Source organism: Cardiocondyla obscurior, linkage group LG05 (assembly GCF_019399895.1).
Source record: "Cardiocondyla obscurior isolate alpha-2009 linkage group LG05, Cobs3.1, whole genome shotgun sequence".
Lineage (NCBI taxonomy): Eukaryota > Metazoa > Arthropoda > Insecta > Hymenoptera > Formicidae > Cardiocondyla > Cardiocondyla obscurior.
The window spans coordinates 9,738,766-9,759,423 of NC_091868.1; the positions used below are offsets into that span (position 1 = coordinate 9,738,766).

At 44.5% G+C, this 20,658-nt stretch overlaps 1 protein-coding gene across 1 annotated transcript in view; it reads right to left on the reverse strand.

Annotated features, from left to right (window-relative positions):
* Nucleotides 1-1,143: 1,143 nt before the first annotated feature.
* The window catches only part of Hs3st-a (Heparan sulfate 3-O sulfotransferase-A), a 30,065-nt gene continuing 10,550 nt past the window's right edge, over nucleotides 1,144-20,658 (reverse strand). Inside the window, exons 2-5 of the mRNA XM_070657207.1 lie at nucleotides 15,396-15,489; nucleotides 5,089-5,177; nucleotides 2,511-2,724; nucleotides 1,144-2,425 (exon numbers count right to left, since the gene is read on the reverse strand). Coding sequence (XP_070513308.1) covers nucleotides 1,532-2,425; nucleotides 2,511-2,724; nucleotides 5,089-5,147 — 1,167 coding nt within the window. The 5' untranslated portion in view covers nucleotides 5,148-5,177; nucleotides 15,396-15,489 and the 3' untranslated portion in view covers nucleotides 1,144-1,531. The remainder of the gene's footprint in view (nucleotides 2,426-2,510; nucleotides 2,725-5,088; nucleotides 5,178-15,395; nucleotides 15,490-20,658) is intronic.

A 20,658-nucleotide genomic window follows, 5' to 3' on the forward strand; every position in this document is an offset into this window, starting at 1 on the left:
ATCCACATAAAAAAAAAATTAAAAAAAACTTATGGGGGCAAAAAAAGAATTTTTGTTTGTAAAATTATTCAAATGCTACTCTTCATAGTAATTTGTTATTGTAAAGTTTAATCTTGCCTTTTGTCGTCCCCGAGCAGATTATTATTAAAGTACTAGTTACTCGCGTCTCGCAATGTCCACGTCATTCTCGTCGACGTCGGCCGAATTATTAATAACCCGTGTAATAATTAAGAACTCTTTCAACGACAAAAGGAGTGCTTTTCGCACTGTTGCGATAAATTCGTAATGGACCGAGTACCGTTGTCCCATTGCTTTTCGCTACACATGTAGCACTCGGTACCTTGGTAGAAATTTATTACATATAAAGACCTTTATATGCTCCTGCTCCATCGGGAGATTTGGAGAATAATCGATTATAAAGATTTCCACGAGCTTCGGCGAACCGTTCCGTCTATGCTGCCGCTGACGAGTTTATTCGCGGTTGGTCGGATTCCACCCTACTTCTCTTCGTATTCCCAGAGGAACGCTTGCGCCAATATCCAGTGTCAGAGAACGATGGAAAAGCACGTTGGCGCTTTTCTGGGAGAGAGAGAATGGGAGAGAGGAGAAATAAACTTAGAGATACGGTAAGAAAAAAAAAAAAAAAAAAAAAAAAAAGACAACAGACAAAAAAAAAGTATTGCACTCGACTTTCTCTACTGGTTTCTCCTTTCCCCTCCTTAAAAAAAAAAAAAAAAGCGAATTGGAGTAATTAATACTCTCCTTCTGTGCTCGAGGTGGTGAATCGTGCATGCGCGAGGCGCAGTAAATAGAACTCTCAATCTTCATGATCGCGCGAGAGTTGTTCGCGTTAGATAATATCCTTAACGACATAAGCGATATAACAACTTCCAATGTGGATTATAAAAATATTCAATCTTTGTCGTACAAACTAGTTAACCTATTGATATGTAAACTATCGATATGTAAAATTGATATGTAAAGTCACGGACCAATGTGATCCGTATGCCGCGTGAATCCACGAGACAGTCGCGCCTATCTCGCAGGTCTGCGTCTCTATTTTATTTTGGCCGGCGTTATTGTAACTTTTACGTGTGTGTATGTGTGTGTCCGTGTGCATGTTGTTTCGTGTACGCTTACATGTTTGATAATGCAATAACAAGACGCTCGGTCTCGCATGCATCCCGCTAAATCATAGCGCCGGTGCTTTTTATCGTGAAACGACAGCGCGCTACATCTTCTTACCGAGGATGAAGAAATCGATAATCAATAATAAATTACTTATCCTTGCCGGTGTCCCCGAAGAATATTGCCGTTCGGAACGATGTAATCCCGAAGAGTCTTGGTCGACGTCGTCAGTTCTTCGACCCGTGGCTAATTTCACCGATGATCGCGGCAATATTTCTTCCTCGGCGAGAAAGTGAGAAAGGATGACAGGGTATTTGATTTTTTACTTCCACGATCACGCCCGCCGCTGGATGCACACGCGACTCGCGTCGCGTAACGAACGAGCCGGGGCTTTCCACGATGGTTATTCTTCCGGCCAGCCGAGATCCTCGCCGACGAGTTCGTAGAAACGTTGATTGTGCTCGTTGAAGAACTTCCTCAGCTTCGTCACGACCATCGGGCTGACACGCGGATGACGCCTCCCCTTGCTCTCCTTCAGACACTTCTCCGAAGTCTCGTTCCTGAGGCAATAGAAGCCCTTGGTGTGGTTGAAATAGAAGTTGTGCCGACCGATGCGCGGCTCTAGCCCGAGGAAATTCTCGATTCGACGCAGCTGAGGTACCGGATCCTCGATCAATTGATCGCCGTTCACTATGAGAATCTGCTCCCTGGGGAACACTTCCAGCCAACGATGCATATAGGTGTGATAGAGGGATATGGCGACCGGTCTATAGGACTCATTGATGGTACCGTCGGGTCGTATAACAAGTTCCTCGAATGTACGCGCTACTTGCTGCTGCTGTTGTAGCTGCTGCTGCTGCTGTTGCGGCGTGCCGTTGGTCAACGTCGAGGCGGTCGCGGAGTGCGTACGCAATTGCGTGTAATCTGATATCGCCCGAGTGACCGGTTCTCGCACGATCAGCAGCAGCTTGACGCTGCCGTTCATCGCGCGGATCCTCTCGGGCACCTCAGGCGTCACGAAATAGCTCGGGCTCTTCTCGATGGTGATTTGCCCCTTGAAAGAGTACGGCATTTTCCGACGGTACCATTCCAGACCCTTGCCGTAATTGTCGTCACGGTCGAAGAAATGTACCTCGCCGGCCGCCTTCTGTATCTGCGGATGCAAGAAGAGCATCTCCAGCAATGCCCTCGTGCCGCATTTGCGTACGCCGATTATGATAGCCTGGGGAAGATGGCGATTCGTGCGCGGAAAGTGAACCTTAGAGTTGGAGAAGAGGAGAGGCGGCGTGGCGCGTACCTGCCATAAATCCACCGTGTACATGGCAAGTCCTGCCTTTCGGGAGACACATTCGCGACATGCATTTTTATTACGTGACACGTACCTGAGAAACCAACTCGACCGTGCGCCCTTCGACGGCGGAGACGGCGTGGAGGCTGTAAACGGCGCTGTCGTAGAGTATGTGGAAAGTGAGGAAGAGAGACAGCAGGGCGACCGATAGAAAAGCGACGGCCATTTTCGATCTAGATACGCCAACCACCAAAATGCAATCCGACGCGTCACCCTCGGCCGGCCTCATGATGGAGCGGGGCATCCACCTGCGGCAGACATCGAGAAACCTCCTGTCTCGCTGGATATTCAAAGTGACTGACTCGCCTCTCTCGAGCACGAGCCTCCTCGGTTTCCCAAAGGGCAATCGCCCCTTTCTTTTCCCTCCTCTTTGGCACGCAACAGCGCCGTTAGTTACACGGACGCGACGTCTCTAATCTATTCTTTCCTCGCCAAGGCGCGGTAGGAATGATTAAGCCCCACCGTGATCGGCGATTATTACACGCGCACGCGGATAACGGTGCACGGATACTCTCGCGAGCGTTCAATTTACGGACCATTTACTCGACTTTAGTCAACGGTTCGATTTATCGGAAACAAATCGGGGAGAGTGTACCGAAAGATAATAGTTTATTTAACGCACAGGCCTGCGGCTGATTTTCCGCACAAAAATGTGACCGAGGGGCGCCGGAACAATTTCGTACCACCGCAATGGCTCGTGTCCGATAATTATGCAGCTGATTGGCATTTACACGAAGCGCGCTACGGACTGCCGGCGGAAATTTATCACGGGAACGCTCGCGTGACAGACGAACAAAGCGGTTGTCAATGCTGCGCTCGCTAATTTCGTTCTCCATTGAATGCGGGCTCAAAAACATCGATCGCTGGATTTACCTGTGATTCCGCGAGTCGTACGTTAGGATTTTATGGCTTTCCCCCGCGAGTGATAAATCATCGACCCGCATACTGTCCCGTATACCAAATAGAGAGAAAGAGAGAGAGAGAGAGAAAAAGAAAAATGAGCGACTAAAATCCAACTACCCTAAGATATATTTATGCCTTTGGTGTTCATCGACAATTATATCGCGTTACCGTTTCCCGTTTATCGTCGTCGAGAATCCAGGCAACAAAAATTGATAACGAACGTTCTCGCGCTCTCAACCTACCCCAGATCGTATTCGTTAACGTTGACCGAGGTATTGAGATATTTACAGCATTAGCGCAACAGGCATGTAAATTACATGTTTCGGCGTGAATAAAGATCCCACGACGAAAGTCGTCCGCGGCGAGACTGGCGCGACCCGGGAATGAATCAAAATTCACAAGTGACGAAACTTGTAGTCGAGAGGCTCTTAAACTCCGAATAGCTAATGAACTTCTGAAACGAGACACGGGAGAAACGGGGGGAAGGAGGGGGGCGGGGACGAGAAGTGAAGGCGGAGGAGCGGAGGGCGGAAGATCGATCCGCTATAAATGATGCAGAAAGGTCGGTACCCCTGAGACAGAGTGCAATCTAAATTTGATGCGGCTGCATTTTGTATTCCGATGTAATGGCTTCTCTAACGTTTATCGCCGATACGCTTCAGCCACGTTACATCATCGGTTTCACGTTGATTTGTCAGAACACTCGAGCGAGTCTCTCGCTTCGTCATTTTGATCTTAATTGCAGCGCGCGTCGCAATTAGCGAATCTGCCGAGGACTGTACGAACAAAGACGGTTTCTGTTTCTTCGTGTTATCTTGTTTTTTTTTTTTTTATTTTTATTTTATATTCCGCTTAAATTTTCCCCGTCCGAAAAATCTTAAAAAACCGCGCACGTTCGAAAGAGATTGCGGGCATTTACGGGTGTTTGCCCGGACTTTCTTCTTTATCCGTAACTAGATACTTGATGTTACGAACGACTCCGCGCGTATCGCGTATCTAGACGCTTTAATATTATATTTTTAACGAGTCTCCTCGGTTGCTGCGATTCGCTCAGGGCAATATTCGCATCACAGTCGATTCCACGTCGCGCAACGTAAGCCATTCAACGCGCAAGTTTTTCGACAAAAATTCTTTTTTGCGCCAATGTATGGCGCGACGCGGCAGGGCTGGGGTGTTTCCGTGGGAAATATGCAGGCACCGTGATTATTCGGACAAATTGCAATTTTCCGAGTTGCCTTTCGCATCGTTGCGCTCCGAGCGATGCACTTCCGCGCTCAACTATCGAAACAATTCGTTATTTACTTATTATAACGTACAATTACGGCTGAGCAAATTTATATAACGCGCCAACTTTTTGGACGTACGCCTCCGCGAGCGATTTCATTTTAAACCGGCATGAAATTTGATGCCTCGTTAAAGGCAAAGATAACTGGCGCTAAAGTTAAAAGAAAGATTGCAACACCGATCATCTGTGCCGTTCCGTAAAATTGCACGTTATCTCGTCAACTAATTCAATGGACGTAGCCGCGGAAAGCAGCAATTTTCTCGTCAGGAGGACAAGCGCGGAAACTTTAATTAACTAATTACATACGATTCCCTCCCGCCGCGGATTCCTCTACACGGTTCCCGATGTAATCGAATCGAGCGCGGACGGAGGAGGAATATATCGAAATACATTGCCGTTTAATGACGATCGCTTCTATACTCACAAGACATCTATGGGGAATTGAGGAGACCACTCTTGACGAGGCCGCGCCTTGTTGGGCATTTGCGTTGTTCGCTCACATTGTGGAAGTTTCTGAAACAATGCAGACGATTTTGTTACAAAACTTGTTAGGCGACGCGTATCCTCTGTGTTCTACCTCGCGATATTCGAGTAATGCAATTTGCTTTGCAACGCGATCAAGTGTTTTGTGTCGCTTGTACCTCGTTACTCCGTGATGCATCACCGCGCGACAGAATTTTAAGTTTCACGGAGTACTTAATAAATAATCATCGCATAGTTTCCCCATTTTTCTTTTTTTTTTTTTTATTTGTGACAATAGGGACGATAGGACCGCGCTATGGGAAATCAGACGGTTTTCAAGAGGTCCCTCGGTGACCCAGTTGCGCGACTCAAAACTTGCGTAGGGCGTAAATAAAATCGCTCGGCGGAATGACAACTTTTCTCATTCGAAGCTGTCTGTTCGCGCGCCGTTAAAAGCTCGAGTAAATAAACGTGAGCGCACCTCGGATGTATTTTATATTTCTATATCTCGTGTTTGCGCTTAATAGTTTTTTTCTTTCGTTTCTTTTTTTCTTTTTTAATCGCGCTCCAAGCGCCTTATAACGCTCATCGTACGATTTACAACGTGACGTTATTACGTTCATCGGCAGTTTAAGGTCCTTTACTTTCGAAACGCCCGTGGCCCCGATGTCTTTAAAACGCCGTGAACGTTCCGTTCCTCAAGAGAAATGGGAAGCGATATCGATTTATGTTCTATACGGTTCCGTGTCTTTATGTCTTCCTCATAAATAAGCGGAGATTGCGTTTCTACGGAGCAAGCAATTCTTATCGAGTATATATATCCAGACTTGTGCTCATCGAGCGCGCTCTTTGGAAAACGACGCGACGATCCATCGGCGTATAAACACACGTATCCATTTATCTACGACATTACAACGCGTGTACCATTACGCTCGTTGATATATCGCCGTGTTCTATCCGAGCGCGAGACGATGATCTATGCACTTGTGCATTTACGCTTTTCCGTCGCGCGACAACGCGCGTCGAGCACACACACACAATACATAAAATATTGATAGAGGATAGGGAGAATGGGGGGGAAAAAAATAAAAATAATGTACATATATATATATATATACATAGATAGGAAGAGAGAATCGAATTTCCTACCGCTGGCCTTGAACACCTTCTAGGTGTGCATCGACCGGATGATGTACATTTGACGGGTTGCTTCTAGCTGTCTATTCGCTTTACCACAGAACTATTTTCATCTATGTCGGTCTGGCGACCGTCTGACCGTTACACGAAATAACAAGGACACGTGGCGTCGCCTTGCGTCGCGTCGTCTCGCGTCGCGTCGCGTCGCGCTGGGGGGATGAATCGATATATTGAATGTACGGCTCGGGGTATGATGTAACTCGACATTCTTCCGCTTGCGTAACATCGACCCCTCCGTGAGACGGTGGGAGCGTGGGTAGAAGGTAGAATTAGCGACGAGCACCACGGAAACGAAGTTACGCTCTATTTATCGTCGAGACGCTCGGCGTGCCCTCATCCAGACGTTCCGCTCGCTCCGTCTACTCTTTTCGGATCCAAGTTGATATCTCTGACAAACTGGGTGTCATCGGCAGGGACGAGTAGAATGATCTTATGCATGGGAATGAGAAATTAAGGTAGAAAGGATATTAAAAATTCAGAGTCTAAGCGCTACGTTTGCCTCCGAGGAGAAAGAATGAAGGAAAGCTAAACAAGACAGAGGTAGTTTTTAGGTCTCCTTCGAGTACGATTTCTACCTTTTTATTTTATTTTATTTTTCGTAAAAAATCTACGCTAGATTAATAAAAGAATATCTGATTAATAAAAAATAAAAAAATAAAATAAAATAAAAAAAACATAATACTGATGTTTCGTAATTAAATAATAGTAAAGCTGGATTGTACTTTTTTTTTCTGGAATATATTCTATCGCACTTTTTCGCTCTATAAGAAAATATAAAAGCGGAAAGATATTATTACTCTGGCGGCCATTCCCACCTTAACATCCATTACTCTTTCAAACAGATTCACAATAATTCGGAGAATAAATGCAAATTCTAGTAGATTGCATGATTTCTGGTCAGTGTCTGTGAGAATCGTTCAAGGGTTACCGTTGCTTTAACGACCGCTTTGGAAGTCGCCGGTCGATGTGTCTGAAGCACGCGAAAACGGTAAAAGTTCGGCCGCCGCGCTGGCAACGGCAAAGGTAACGGCTGCGCCCGCAATCGATACTTTCCCAGAAACTTCCAAGTATGTCGTGAATTTGACAAATCGGCTAAACGGGGCGAAAACATTTTCCCATCGACCACACGAAAGTGGCATGAGCATGAAAAACGGCATTCTGTTTTCTTGCACGAAAAATAATATTCCATCTTAAATTTAATACCGACCCTCAGTCCAGGCAGAAATTCGGGTTTCCAGAATTAGAATAAAAATAACGTCCAGACGCGCGATAAGAGGGATTCGTGCTACTAAAGAAAATTTCGAGTTTGCCAAAGGGTTACGCAGATTACACTCGAAATTGAACGTCGTCAGATAAGACGGCCCGTTGAATAAGTTTGACAGCAACAACCGTTTAAATAACGGCAGGGTAATCGAAATTCGTGTCCAAACTTCCGTTTTCTTATCGAAGGGTCAAATTATTCTCCGGGCCAATGAAAAGGCGGCATTGCCGAGATAACGCGCCATTTGTCAGCAAAGGGACGCCCATTCCTATTATAGATAAATGTTATCTATGCCGCGGCTAAGCTTCGTAAACCTGAATAACTATAGAATTAAGCGCGAACCTGTATCTCGCTGCAAAGCTAAATGAGACGGAGGGGGGTGAGAAATCCTCCAGAAAAGATCGCCTTAACTGATTTTGGCAGCTAACGAGAGACTTGTTAAGTTTCAGCACAATTTTTAGAATCTGCAATCCCATGGCTCTCTTTCTCTCCCTCTCAAAAATGCTTGACATAGTTTCTAATTTCATCATCAAGTGCTTTTCATCGACACCTTTACGTTATAGGTATGCATAATCCAAGTGGCGGAGGTCGAATGTCCAAAGGTTATATATACTTCCGATATGTACGGTGAACCTTGAACTTGCTCGGCTCTCCTTTCACGTTTGAATTCTGCAGATTTCACATTTTATCTCGATCGTCTACCGTGTCCGATGAAATCCGCTAAAATATTCCCGCCCGCAAAAATGTACGCGAGGGTAAATCGATATTTTTATATATTTTTTTTTTTTTCTTTTTTTCCGTATTTTACCTCGTGCGCGGTTTACTTTGCAGTTGTAAATTCTTAATTTAGCACGAATCTAGTTTAAATTCAGTGGGACGCGTACCTGCAAGCACGAATTCGAACCTAGCGTGAACGAAGCGTTCGGAGCCACAATTCGCATAATCGATGCTGCAAACCCGATTATGGTAATTTGCAGGGTTAGATACAGCTCACGCTTTAAAACTTTAGAAAGCAGCCGGCGCTCTTGCAACTAGAACGCTTCGGCCTTTTCAAGGACAGAGACGCGTTCCGTTATCTCGCGCTATCCTTTGACCTTTTCCGTCCACATTATACCTCAGTCATTCAGTTATTTAGTATATCCGGCCACATAAATAACATACAAATATCTATAGCATTAAGAACATCGGCGGCGAGACGGAAAGGCTTTCTCGAACGTGGTTGACGTTACGCCGTTTTGTCTGTTACATAAGGAGACACCGCGGTAATTGATTTCATCAGGTGGGAAAATGAAATTTTGTTTCAGCGCGCGTGCGTTGGTATCGGATAATTGCGGCGCGTGATCGATACACTCCGCGGTAGAATCTCTCAACATCTCGCCGCAAATTACGTAATTATTCATAATGCGAACGGCGCTAAAACATCCATTACGTTTTGACCAGAAATCCGATACCGTAACCAATCATGTCGTAAAGAAGAAGAATTTCAGATAATGATATTTGAATTGTTCATGCAAATCGGGGGCCACCATTTACAGAATGAATTTTTCAGCAATTGAAATTCGAGTCCACTCTCTTGAGACTAAATTGGGCTTATTTAATATTCAGTTATACTTAATATTTTACCCCCTGCGGGTTTGGACCTTTTAATAATTGGCAAAGTTTTCCGATGGGAAGCTTTTGAATTAAGAAATTTGGATTATTCCTCTGTTTCTTGTTATTCGAATCGCGTTAAAGTCCGAAATGAGATACATGTAAAAGAAAGAAAGGAAGAAAAAAAAAAAAAAAGAGATTGGTTATGCATACTAATAGGATGACTTCGATAACGATGGCAGATAAGTTTTGTATTCGTACATAAAAGTATAGAACGTATAACGATCTCTTTGCGAGAGTAAAATCAAGCGCGATAAAATATGTGTTTTATAAACTTTTTGAAAAAAGGAATAAAAAGAAAAAACCCTCCCGTAGTTATCGCCTCATAGTCGATCGTCAGCGATCATTTGAATCACGTAAAGGATAAATCTTACCCTTTTCCGTGAGAGTCAGAGGTCAGGAATCGGAGTTTGAGCGTAGGGCAACGGGCGCAGACCTCGCAACCTCTTCATGACGCGTTCATTAATTGGTTGCGTAGGAGACGCGAGCTGTATAACACGTGCGCGCGTGAGCGGAGCGTCGTAGGCGTACGAACGATCGAGAGGGTGGCAAACGTAAGCGTAGTAATAGTAGAGGGGTAGTAGTAGTAGTAGTAGCGTCGTTCTACCCTGTTCTACCCTGGCTTATTGCCGCCAGACTGACAGAAAGAGAAAGAGAGAGGGTGAGGGGGGTGGGAAAGAGAGAGTAAGAGAGAGCGCGTGCGCACTTGTCGCTGCATACGGCCACTGAGTCAAGGTCTTGCCGACTGGCGATCGACCTGACCTCGCTTTTCTCCTTAAAATGAATAACCGGCGACGAAACATCGATCGGAGACACGCAGATGCGTATATCCGACGTCCGCTCGGCACTTTGTTTTCAGGAGGGTCATCCACGTGCGAGAACGTCGTTTCTTTTCCCCGAGCGACGCTATGTCATTAATTTCTCCGTTATCAGCTTTTAATAATCTCATCCTCTCGATCACGATGCTACCTAGCCTCCGCGAGAGATATACGTATATGTGTATCTAACAGAAATGCGAATGCGAACCGATCGTGGATACGCGTGCCGGAGTAATGCTGGCCTGCCCCCGTCGCGGCAAGTAGTAAGAGTCTATTATTGATCAGACGCACGTAGCATCGCCCACGCAGGGCCGAGCGTGGATGACACAAATTAGCCCGAATACATTTGTAAACGTATTTCGGGTTATCCAGACTGCGAATGAGCCGCGACACTAATTGACGCACTCTCCGCTTTAAAGGCACTTCGCGTGATTTCCGGTTCTTTGCGTTTTTATTTTATTACGTCGAGGCAGGTCGTGGTCGCCTTCGATTCCATTTACCGGCTACAATCGATATTTGATTAGCCGCTAACAAATACGCCTCGCTCACGAGAATTTTCGCATTGTTCGACGCTTGTATCTAAGCGAGGAGAGGGGAAGGGAAGTGGAGGAGACGATAAAATGCTCTGCAATCGGCCAATAATTTAGTAGCAGCGGCAATAAACAATAATAAGAATTGGCAAACGAGATTACGCTACGAAACATAAAACGTGATATCAAGCGACGAAATTAACTATTTGAGTAAAGTGATCGTTTCATACCGTTCATAAATATTTACGAAAAAAAAAAAAAATGCACACGCCGCTCAACTATGCGTACGCTTTACTGACTACATCGTTTATGATCCGTTTTAATTAATTCTCGTGTTTTTTTCAATAGAAAAAAAAAAGAAAAAAAACCGTAGACAAAGAAAGAAGAGGTAAATATTCATTGCTATTAAACCGAACAAAATTACAGACATCGGCGAAGTCCGTTTCCGATAAATTCATTGGCTAACGCCAACGCGTTTATGAATTTATGAATATTGCTAAAAGCTAAATCGGGTCGGGGTCAAAAGTTCATGCGTTCTTCCACTAATGCGAATCTCTCTCTAGCCTTATAATCGCAATGATACCGTGTTCGTCTCACGCAATTCGATATTGCATTCCGGCCGCCGAGGAAAGAGCGCCGAGCTGCGCCCGGATATTTTATTCCGAGCAGAACGCGACTTTGTCTTAACGATACTAATAACTATCCGTTTTGCACCGCTCGCACTCGGTGGTAATTGAAGCGCTCTATTTTCGGAATTTAATGCACGGCAAGTTGGGTCGCGGTTGATAATTCGCCGTGCTCATAGGGCGCATTACGCCGATGCATTACGCCGCGATAAAACGTTGATACAAGCTGCGCCTTCGCGAACGGTACAGCCGCGTTCTGGTTCACACGAGACCAGCCACCCAAGCTCTCCCCCACGTTTTTCTTTCCTGCCTTCTTGACTTTCAGTCTGTTACCAGGTATAGATGTCCGTAATCGAATCGCCACGGAACGAAATCGAGTTGGAAGTCGGATGCCGCGAGGCGGAAGACGGCTCCGCCTTGTCTCCCGAAGTCCCCTTACCACGGGAAAATGAACTTTATCGCTTCCTTCGGGGACTGGTGAAACGGCATCATTAGTTTTATTATCGCGCCTTATGGTAAATACAGGGCGAGGCCGGTGTAAATTCTGCGGGGCGTGTTTTACAGCGGGCTCTTATTCGAGGAACGTCGGGACTGTAAACGAGGGCTTTACGACGTTTTCGCGTTCGTGCATGCATGCGCGAATCTATTTGGTCAACGCTAACTATTTTAAGGGCCTTAAAAAGATACTTACAATGCGTTCGTAAACATTTCGAGGCGCAGCAACTCTGCACGCCCGCTCGATGATCGGGCGTGAAAATTGTTTTCGAGCGCGTTACATTTCGCGTAGAGGTGCCGCACTTTCGTCGCATAAATTCAAACGTCTTTTCCTCTTTTTCTCCTCTCTCGAATAAACAACGTCTAGAAGTGACTCCGAGTAAAGATTTACAGTTTGTAGCTCGTGCCGCGCGATTCAGCTAAACGTCACGCCTTATCCAATTTTTATATATCGCGCTCTCGCCCTCGCGCGAGTAACGTCGCCTCGCTGTAGGTACCGCTCGGCCCGCTACAAATACAATTCTGATAGCACCCGGATTCATTTAGCCACGCACGAAGAGAAACGCAACGGGAATAGAGAGGAAATGGAATGGGGTCGCCGCGAGAAAAGCTCCTAGTCCCGGCCAAGTCGACCCGGCGATTCTTTTCCGAATGGAAAAACTTCGCCGGACACGCTAGAATATTTCTTTAAATAATCGCGGGCGGTAAATATCTTTTCTCTCTCTCTCTCTCTCTCTCTCTCTCTCTCTTTTTTTATTAGTGTGCAACCGGCAGGAATGTGGTTGCTAAAGTTTAACCGAATAATTCGAAACTTCCCCGTGCCACCGACTACCGAATCACCGAGAGACAGTAATAGCAGCCAGACACGCAAATAGCTAACGATGTTTTACTTTTTCTTTTTTTTTTTATAGGTGTACTTCAAATACTTTGAGACATAGTTGGAATAACTTGAAGGCAGAAAGGTCGAATATATTTGATATGCCGGAACGTCGTGCAAGTTTAAGTCCTTGAAAATAACGACGGGATGAAAGCGCGCGTTTGAATAGAGAAGCGAGCATGAACGATTGTTTTAGTTTAATACCATTCGGGTACGGAGGGGCGTGAATCAAGGTAATTATCGGAGAGTGCTTTCTCGTGCCGTCTTACGCCGGCAAAAGAAAAAAAAAAAAAAAAAAATTCCACGAAAGTAAAGCTGCTTTAAAAGTGAGTTAATACTTTAACAATTGCGAAAAGTTTTCGCATGGGTTTGGCGTGGTGGGAAGAAGAACCCCGAAGCCGGATACTCCATACTCTACGTAGTTGCGCTTTAATCCATTCAGCCACCGGCTCAACTTCTCCCGGCCATTTTGCAACTTGCTCGTTAATGTTGTTTCGCGGAAATCTACTCCTTGCGAGAATGGCTCGCAGACAGGACGCATAATGGAAATAATCTATTCACTTACCGCCGAGAGAACGTCTGTTTAATCAAATCATTCGGGCCACCTCAATGCTCAAAAGATCAAACGGACCGTTAACACGCGCGCTTACTTCTATCATGCTCTTCATCCCTGGCTTGTTACGAAACGGAGCGATTTATTCGATTTGAAGAAACGCGTCCGTCGTGGGACGACAAAAACGCGGGAGTTATTCTCGCGATGGGAGAAAAACGGGATATCTAGTAGAGAATCGCGTAGGTGACGTTGGATGGAAAAAGCGGAAGAATAATCGACGAGTGTAGGGTCAAACCGATAGGTCTGACCACCCACGAATCACTTTGACAACTGATTCGGGCGGTTCAATTTTATCAGACAGATTGCAGTACGAAAGGATCGCGTTATTTCCGAAACATGCTCACGTGTCAGTCGGTGCGTGTCACTCTTAATTACAGCGTCGATTCTAACTGGTGATTTCACGCGTCGTCTTTTTTTTTTTTTTTTTTTTTTTTTTATTTTATCACAACGCAACGACACGTACTTCCCACGCCCACGTCGCATTTTACGCGTCCACGGTCTTTCATTGTACCGCTCGGTGTCAACGGTGCACAACGTTAAATTTAGTTCGCGCCTACGCACGCAGTTAATAAATGATGTTTTACAGAATTAAAAGTTTGTCCCCGTTAATTCTCCGTGCGCAGTAACGATGAAAGATTTTTTTCGAAAATTTCTGCGCGAGCAAGCAAGACAGAGGAAGGAGGAAGAAAAAAAAACGCGCGAGATGTTTTCACGTACCATTTGTCTCTCAGGAAAAATATATTAATGTTTTTTTTATTTCTTTTTTTTATTTCAAAGAGGTATACCGCGCGTTCTTTTAGTCCTCTTACTTTTACGTTTCAGAGACTCGAGCCAGCGCTACTGAAATATTCATGAGCAACTGTCTCTCGTTCTTAAACATCTGAAAAAGTGTCCCGTATTTAGCAATTATTCAATTGCTCGCTTGCTGCGACAGATTAAATAAGCGCAAAAACGTAAGATTTCGTTGTAGCGAGCGCAAAATTGCTCGTGTTTCACTTCAATAGTTATTGCGTAACAAAATTGTACGATCCGATCGCTACACTTTCTATTCTATTTACGTATACTAATTGTTAATTATATGGTAATAATTCGAAGCTTGAAAATTTTTGCTTCTTTCAATAACGAGAACGTGAACAAGTACAGTAATCTGAAACTCGATCAGCTATACGCGCCTCTCTCTTTATTGTGCTCTACGTCCTCTGCCTCTCGTAAGGAGATAGACTCAAGTGTTCGATATCGTATCAGTCTCTTTTATCCTCGAAAACGCCGATGTATCCAGTATGCGAGCGCCTGAAATTCTCCGGAAACTATCCCCGAGCGAATTTATTTCTCTTATGGTCCGTGCTTAAATTCTCCCATGCTTCACATTGTCGTGAATTTTACCAACTCGTGATTTCCACCGCGCGTTTCTCCGCCAGAATATAACCGTTTATTGTTTAAGCAAGAGAGAGAGAGAGAGAGAGAGAGAGAGAAGGAACTGTGCTTAATATTATTCACGCGAATAATCAGGAAGATTTAATTAAAATTCAGCTACGAATAAAAATTCATTACAGCGCAACGCACATTCCGCTGTTTACAAAAGATCGTTCCTGGCCTAATTAAAATCATCTTAAATAAACCGAGCGGTGGCCTCGATATTTGTGACATAAAAATTCTTACGTATAAACGTGCATAAATAGGTACGTTCGCGCGCGTTTATACGCTTCTCGCATTTTGCACAATAAAAATTTTCCAACTCAATGCTCTATCCGTATAAGCTGCTGCAAAAACAGTCGCATACGCGAAAGAAATCACGGCAAGAAGTTCCGCGCCGTTCGTAGAATTCGAATCGATCGCATCACCCTACATCACGGCGTAACCCGTGTTTCATGTCGAAGGCTCTCTAAATTATTCTTGGAGAGCGGTGCACGTCCTGTGCGTGTATGCAGCGCAACCCTGCTCTATCGTCCGTCTATTTTCCCTATCGGATACGCGAATCTGAATGCAACAGGGTAATTGCAACGCTTGTCGGTCACGTTTATTATCGAGCGGCGAATATTTATTATCGCTAATAAGATAACTTGGATACGTTGTTCTAACCCCAATTAAACGAGCCGCTCGTTACCGTCATTTCGTAATCGCGGGATGATAACGCGATAGTTAATACATCCAGCGTGAAATTAATGGTAGGTACGGAAATGTTGGAAAATTTGTCAGACTTACCGTTCCGCGTCGCGCCCGACTTCACATACTCTCGTATTGGAAGTGGAAGTTCAAAATCCATGCATGGCGAAGGGGCTGAGAGTACGCTGGAACTCTGCAATAGAATGAAAATTGGCGTTATTAAATTTGTACTTGTTGGCCGAATTAGAATAGTTAATATCAAGTAAATACGCGAGCGATTCAACCTACAAACATATACACCGACAAGATGTAAATTAATTATCATTCAACGTGATACAATAATATCAATAATGTAACGAGTAATTAATAATGACGTGCACTTAATCCGCGCGCGCGCGCGCGCAGTTTGTTGATTATTGAGATTTCGGGATGAGATCGGAGCTAGATAGGCACCAGTTTCAATTTCCTGCAATCGTCCGGATAGTCAGCTCTAGGATTCTGGTTTCATACGCGAGAACGGAGATGAAGATAAGTGAAATTCGATGATCGAAAGTCTCCGCTATTACGGGAGATATTAGATACTATTACGGGAATGCGGGATAATTAATTCTGCAACTATTACCTATGACGAAACCCGCCGTAGCTTGGTATTAATAAAAAAATAAAAAAAGAGATAAATTCTGCATGAGAACTCGACGATTTCTATAATTCAGTTATTTTATTTTATTTCCCGCATTGACCGAGATAAGCATCGATTTCTTCTCGTCGTCATTGCACGAGCTGCAATCGTCGGTTCCTGAAGTAACGTGGAAAGAATCGAGCTGTCGATAATAATGCATGGAGAACGTAAACGGGTAGCTTCGCAGCTTTGCTTGCGTTTCAACGTCAGAAAGAGAAACTCGTAGTGTTACGACGCTCCGAACGGTATTTAATTGGAATCAGATAAAACTGCTACAAATCTTCACATTTCCTGCCCACTTCCTCTAACAATAAAGCGAATCTCGCGAGGAAGAAATGCTCCTTCAGTTCGTTAAGTAAATTTACTTTACGATGAGAAACGAGTGGATTTAAAGAAAACTTCCTTTCTCGATATATATTTCAGTAAAATAATACGAATGTGCGTCGGGAAGTTTAACGCAAGTTTATTAAAAAAAAAAAAAAAAAAAAAAAAAAGGAGAGAGAATATATCGTGTCTCGCTAGAAACGCAAAACTTGATTTTTCTTCTATTACATTCTTTGTTCGGAAACTTTGAATTCTCCGCAAGTTCTATCTCCTTAAGTTCATAGAACCTTCGAAGTATTTAAGCGAAGAAAATACATATATATGTGTTAGAAAGACTGGAAGAAGTCTCGTCTTGTCCAAGCGTTTCTTCACGCGCGCGAAGACGTTCTTACAATTTCCAAGTCGTCCCCGTTCGCGGCTTCGAGTCACGGAGCAAGGAAAAACATTTTCCGAGCAAATTGGAACGGGGATAGCTTAGCGCCGGCGAGATGAAGGAACGGCGGCAAGTCTGGCGAAAAGCCACGAAGAATTTGTCTGGCTGGAAACGAGTTTTCTGGGAACCGCGGCGGGGTTACTGTTTCACAAATCATCTGATTTTCGAAACTTTCACAATTGCAATTCATCGCTCGCGCGAAACAAATTTTCCCGGAGCATTCGCGCTCGCCAGCGATTGCTTTTAACACCGCGTTTATAATGATCCACCTCGGCGATTTTCGTAAAATATATGTAGCAAAACGTTTACTTAATGCCACGTCCAAAACGATACGCGACATCGGATCGTAAATTAGCATAGCTACCGCAATTGACTCATAACTCACTCAAGGATGACGCTCTCCTCGCTCGCCGTTATCCTTGGATCCCGCAGCTAATTAATAAACCCGCGATTAATGTCGAGCCGGCCAATTGAAAATTAATGGCTTCAATCGTTGTCACGGGAATTAATTGCCTCGTCACTGCGGTACGTGGATAAAGTTGTTATATCGGTGCGGTACGTAAAATACGACAGTCGCAAAAACCGATAATAACTTCCTCGTTGATAAGAATACCGAGTCTCAGGTATATGGCTAGTTGTTGAAACAAAAGACAACAATACGGACCAAAATTGAAATTTTTTTTTCTTCCCAGAGAATTTTATTATGTCCGATGACACAAGCGACTGCGCTAACATCGTTAGTTTCCGCGATATTTATCGAAGCCCGTATCGTGGGGCACGGTTCTCTACGGTACGCTCAAGTACGTTGGAAAATATAAATACATTTTTCTCTGTACACAGAAAACAAGAAACGATGATTTTGGATATGATATACCGCCATTGTATTTTTCTATAAGAAAGAAAAAAAAAAAAAAAAAAAGAAGAAAAAACAAATCCGCCCGCGAACAAATCTGTCGCGTAAGCGTACGATTTTAGCAAAAACGTCCGGGGCTCATTTTAAATGCTGCATTTTAAATACGCGAATCAACCCCTCGGCGATTTATGATTCCGATGAGTGACGTTAGAACGTGTGTCGCGCGAAAAATACTAGCGACCCGGACTTTTAGCTAGCGTGTAAAACATTTTTATAGAAACGCGACGTTTATTTATAACCGCCTGAAAACTTTCTTTCGCGAATTGACTGGTGGATAATGAAAGTAACACGTCAACCGGCGCATTACAGTGTAATTATTGCATGCCTCCAGCGGTGTGGACACTATAATAAGACATTTGATCGCGACACGCGACCCACGAGAACAGCTGAGTCACACTTCTTTGGCGGCCGCATAATTTTGCGTGTTTACTCCCGTGCACGCGACTACGCTTTGGTCCGCAGGTCGCGGCGGAGTTCTTTCTTTTCCCCGCATCGGTTATTCAGGGTGTATTTGGAAAAAATGCCCTACATAAGGGTGGCATATCGGACACCCTGTTCCCTCGAAACGCCACTTGTGGCAACCGTCCTCGGAGTCAGATGTATCGGCCGCGAGCGTGCTTCGAAGTTCGTTCGAGAGAAAAAAAAAAAAAAAAAAAAAAAAAATTGAGAGAAGAAAAAGAGGCAACGCGGCACAATGAAGAAGAACGCGGAGAATTAGGTCGAATATCCACACGAGGGGAAAAGCGGAGCCGGTCGCCGCGGATGGAAGCAGGACGCTCGTTCGCACAACTTCCGCGTTATCACAGCGGCGAAGAGATTCTCTCCTCGAAGAGGGGCTCCGTGGCAACGCGCCGCGGGCAGTTTTCCCTCTGACGAGAGATATCACGTCATATTTTACCCACAAATCCCACTGTACCCTGATGTCTCGCCGTAACCGGGCTTTTTCCCTTTACGAGGCAATGATTCCGCCCGTCCGCACACGCCGCACCGCGCACGACGGCGAGCGCGGTTTTCTTTCGTTTCCTTTATCCTTCTCCTTATCGATTCTGCGTTTACGCTGTGCCGTTGCGGCGATATTACGCGCGTAGATATCGAGCTTAATGGATCAGGGTAGGAGGGCCACCGCGCTCGCGCTGCATGTGTCTTGTATTATCTATTTGCGCTGCACAAACGGGCACGTCTGCTCCGCAGAGACGGATTTGCTTAATGGTTGCGCTGTTTATGACATTTTGCGGCGCTACCTCGACCAAGGGAGAAAAGAACGACTTGATGTTAACTTAAACGTACGAACCAGATAAAGTTTCACAAACGCACGCAAGACACGGCATGTAAAGCGACTTATCGCTGCTAATTGGACAGCAAACATTATACCGCATAAGTGCTCGCGTAAGTAAGACTATTGAGCGTAAAGTCACGCGCGAAAGATGTGCCGCAGAAGGCGAGCACAATGTAAGACAAATTGCTTGGTATAGTCGTGAATTATTCGTCGTACCCTTTATCTCAGAGCTCGTTGCAAATTATGTAGATGCTTGCAGAATGACAGCGAAATGGCAAAGACTTAATAAGGAACTGGTTCTTTGATGCCGCACATCGAGACGCATGTTTCTGTTGTATGTCTCTGTTTAATATCTCTAATCTTGCCATTTGCATTAATTTGTATAATGAAAATCAGTGAAAAATTCGATCTAAATAAGACAAAGGCAAGTCTCAGTGAAAGGGAAATCGCTCGGAGATAATCCGTCGTTCTCTAAATTTTATAATTATTATTTATATTAAAAAAAGAAAAAATCAACGAATGTAAAAAAATTTAAATATGCAACACTTTGACATGACAAACATAATAAATACGTAACAATTATTAAAATAACTCTTGTTATTAACAACAGTTAGTTTAATTAATTATAATCAATTTATATAAATTTAAATGCTCTGTAAATGTGTTGATTACATGTTAATTACATCGTGAACGCGCTATTTCAAAATAACCATCACGAGAGAATGAATTCAAAGCGCGCGCGACTATTGTCAATTCGACTTTGCAGCGAAAACTTCCATGTCGGAAAGTTCGACGTTAAACGCCAAAGATAAACTACGATTTTAATCCGCTTTCACGGTATTCTGGAAATGGTCGGGTGTTGCGGCGCACGGAAAATGAATGCGGCGTGTGTAAAGAGCGTTCGAAAAGTTCACGGCGCGCTGGGCGTTTCGTCGAACGTCTCCGAGTGATTTAAGCGAAGGAAAGCGATACATCTCATTGGGCGAGTTAAATATAAAATATGGGCCGCGGCATAAATAATTCATTCGCCACCAAAAAATACAGCGGCATTTTGCCGGGTTTTTTTTTTTTTTTTTTTTTTTTTTAATCGAGGAAACCTTATTTCCGTTCGCCTATCAGAAATCTATTACAACAGTTACTTGCAATTTTTCAGGTGCGCCGCGTGTAAAACGCTGGAAATTGTTATCTCCGATGAAGCGAAATCAGGCCATTCTACTCGATGCGCGGCCTGATACTTGCCCCTTGACAAAAATCATGCTAAGCAGCGTAGTATCGCGGCCTGCACGCGAACCGACGTGGAATCACGGTCGCGATGGCGCAACGCGGCTATAAAGATATCGCTAATGGAAGAGAATGGGGCGCAAATCAACGCGATCGGTAATTAACTCGCATCGTTAAGAAAGAACGCGAGAGTGCGCCGTAAATAATCTATCTCCCGACTCGGGACTTTGATAAAGGCGCGCAGCACGCGCCTTCTCGCGAGCGTAATATTTTAATAAACGCCCTTTGTAATGAGCGGCAATGTAACGTTTAATCCGACATCGACTTGAGGTGAATTATCGAGTGCGCTCCGATTACCGTATAAAACCCGATCGACGAATTACGGCCACTTGTAGGCCACGCCGCTAATAGACGTACAATAGCGGTACTGGCGTGACACAAAGCTACTCTCGACTGTTATTTGACGTAATCTGATTTGACTCGATCACATCGCGTGGAAACGTGGCACACGCCAGA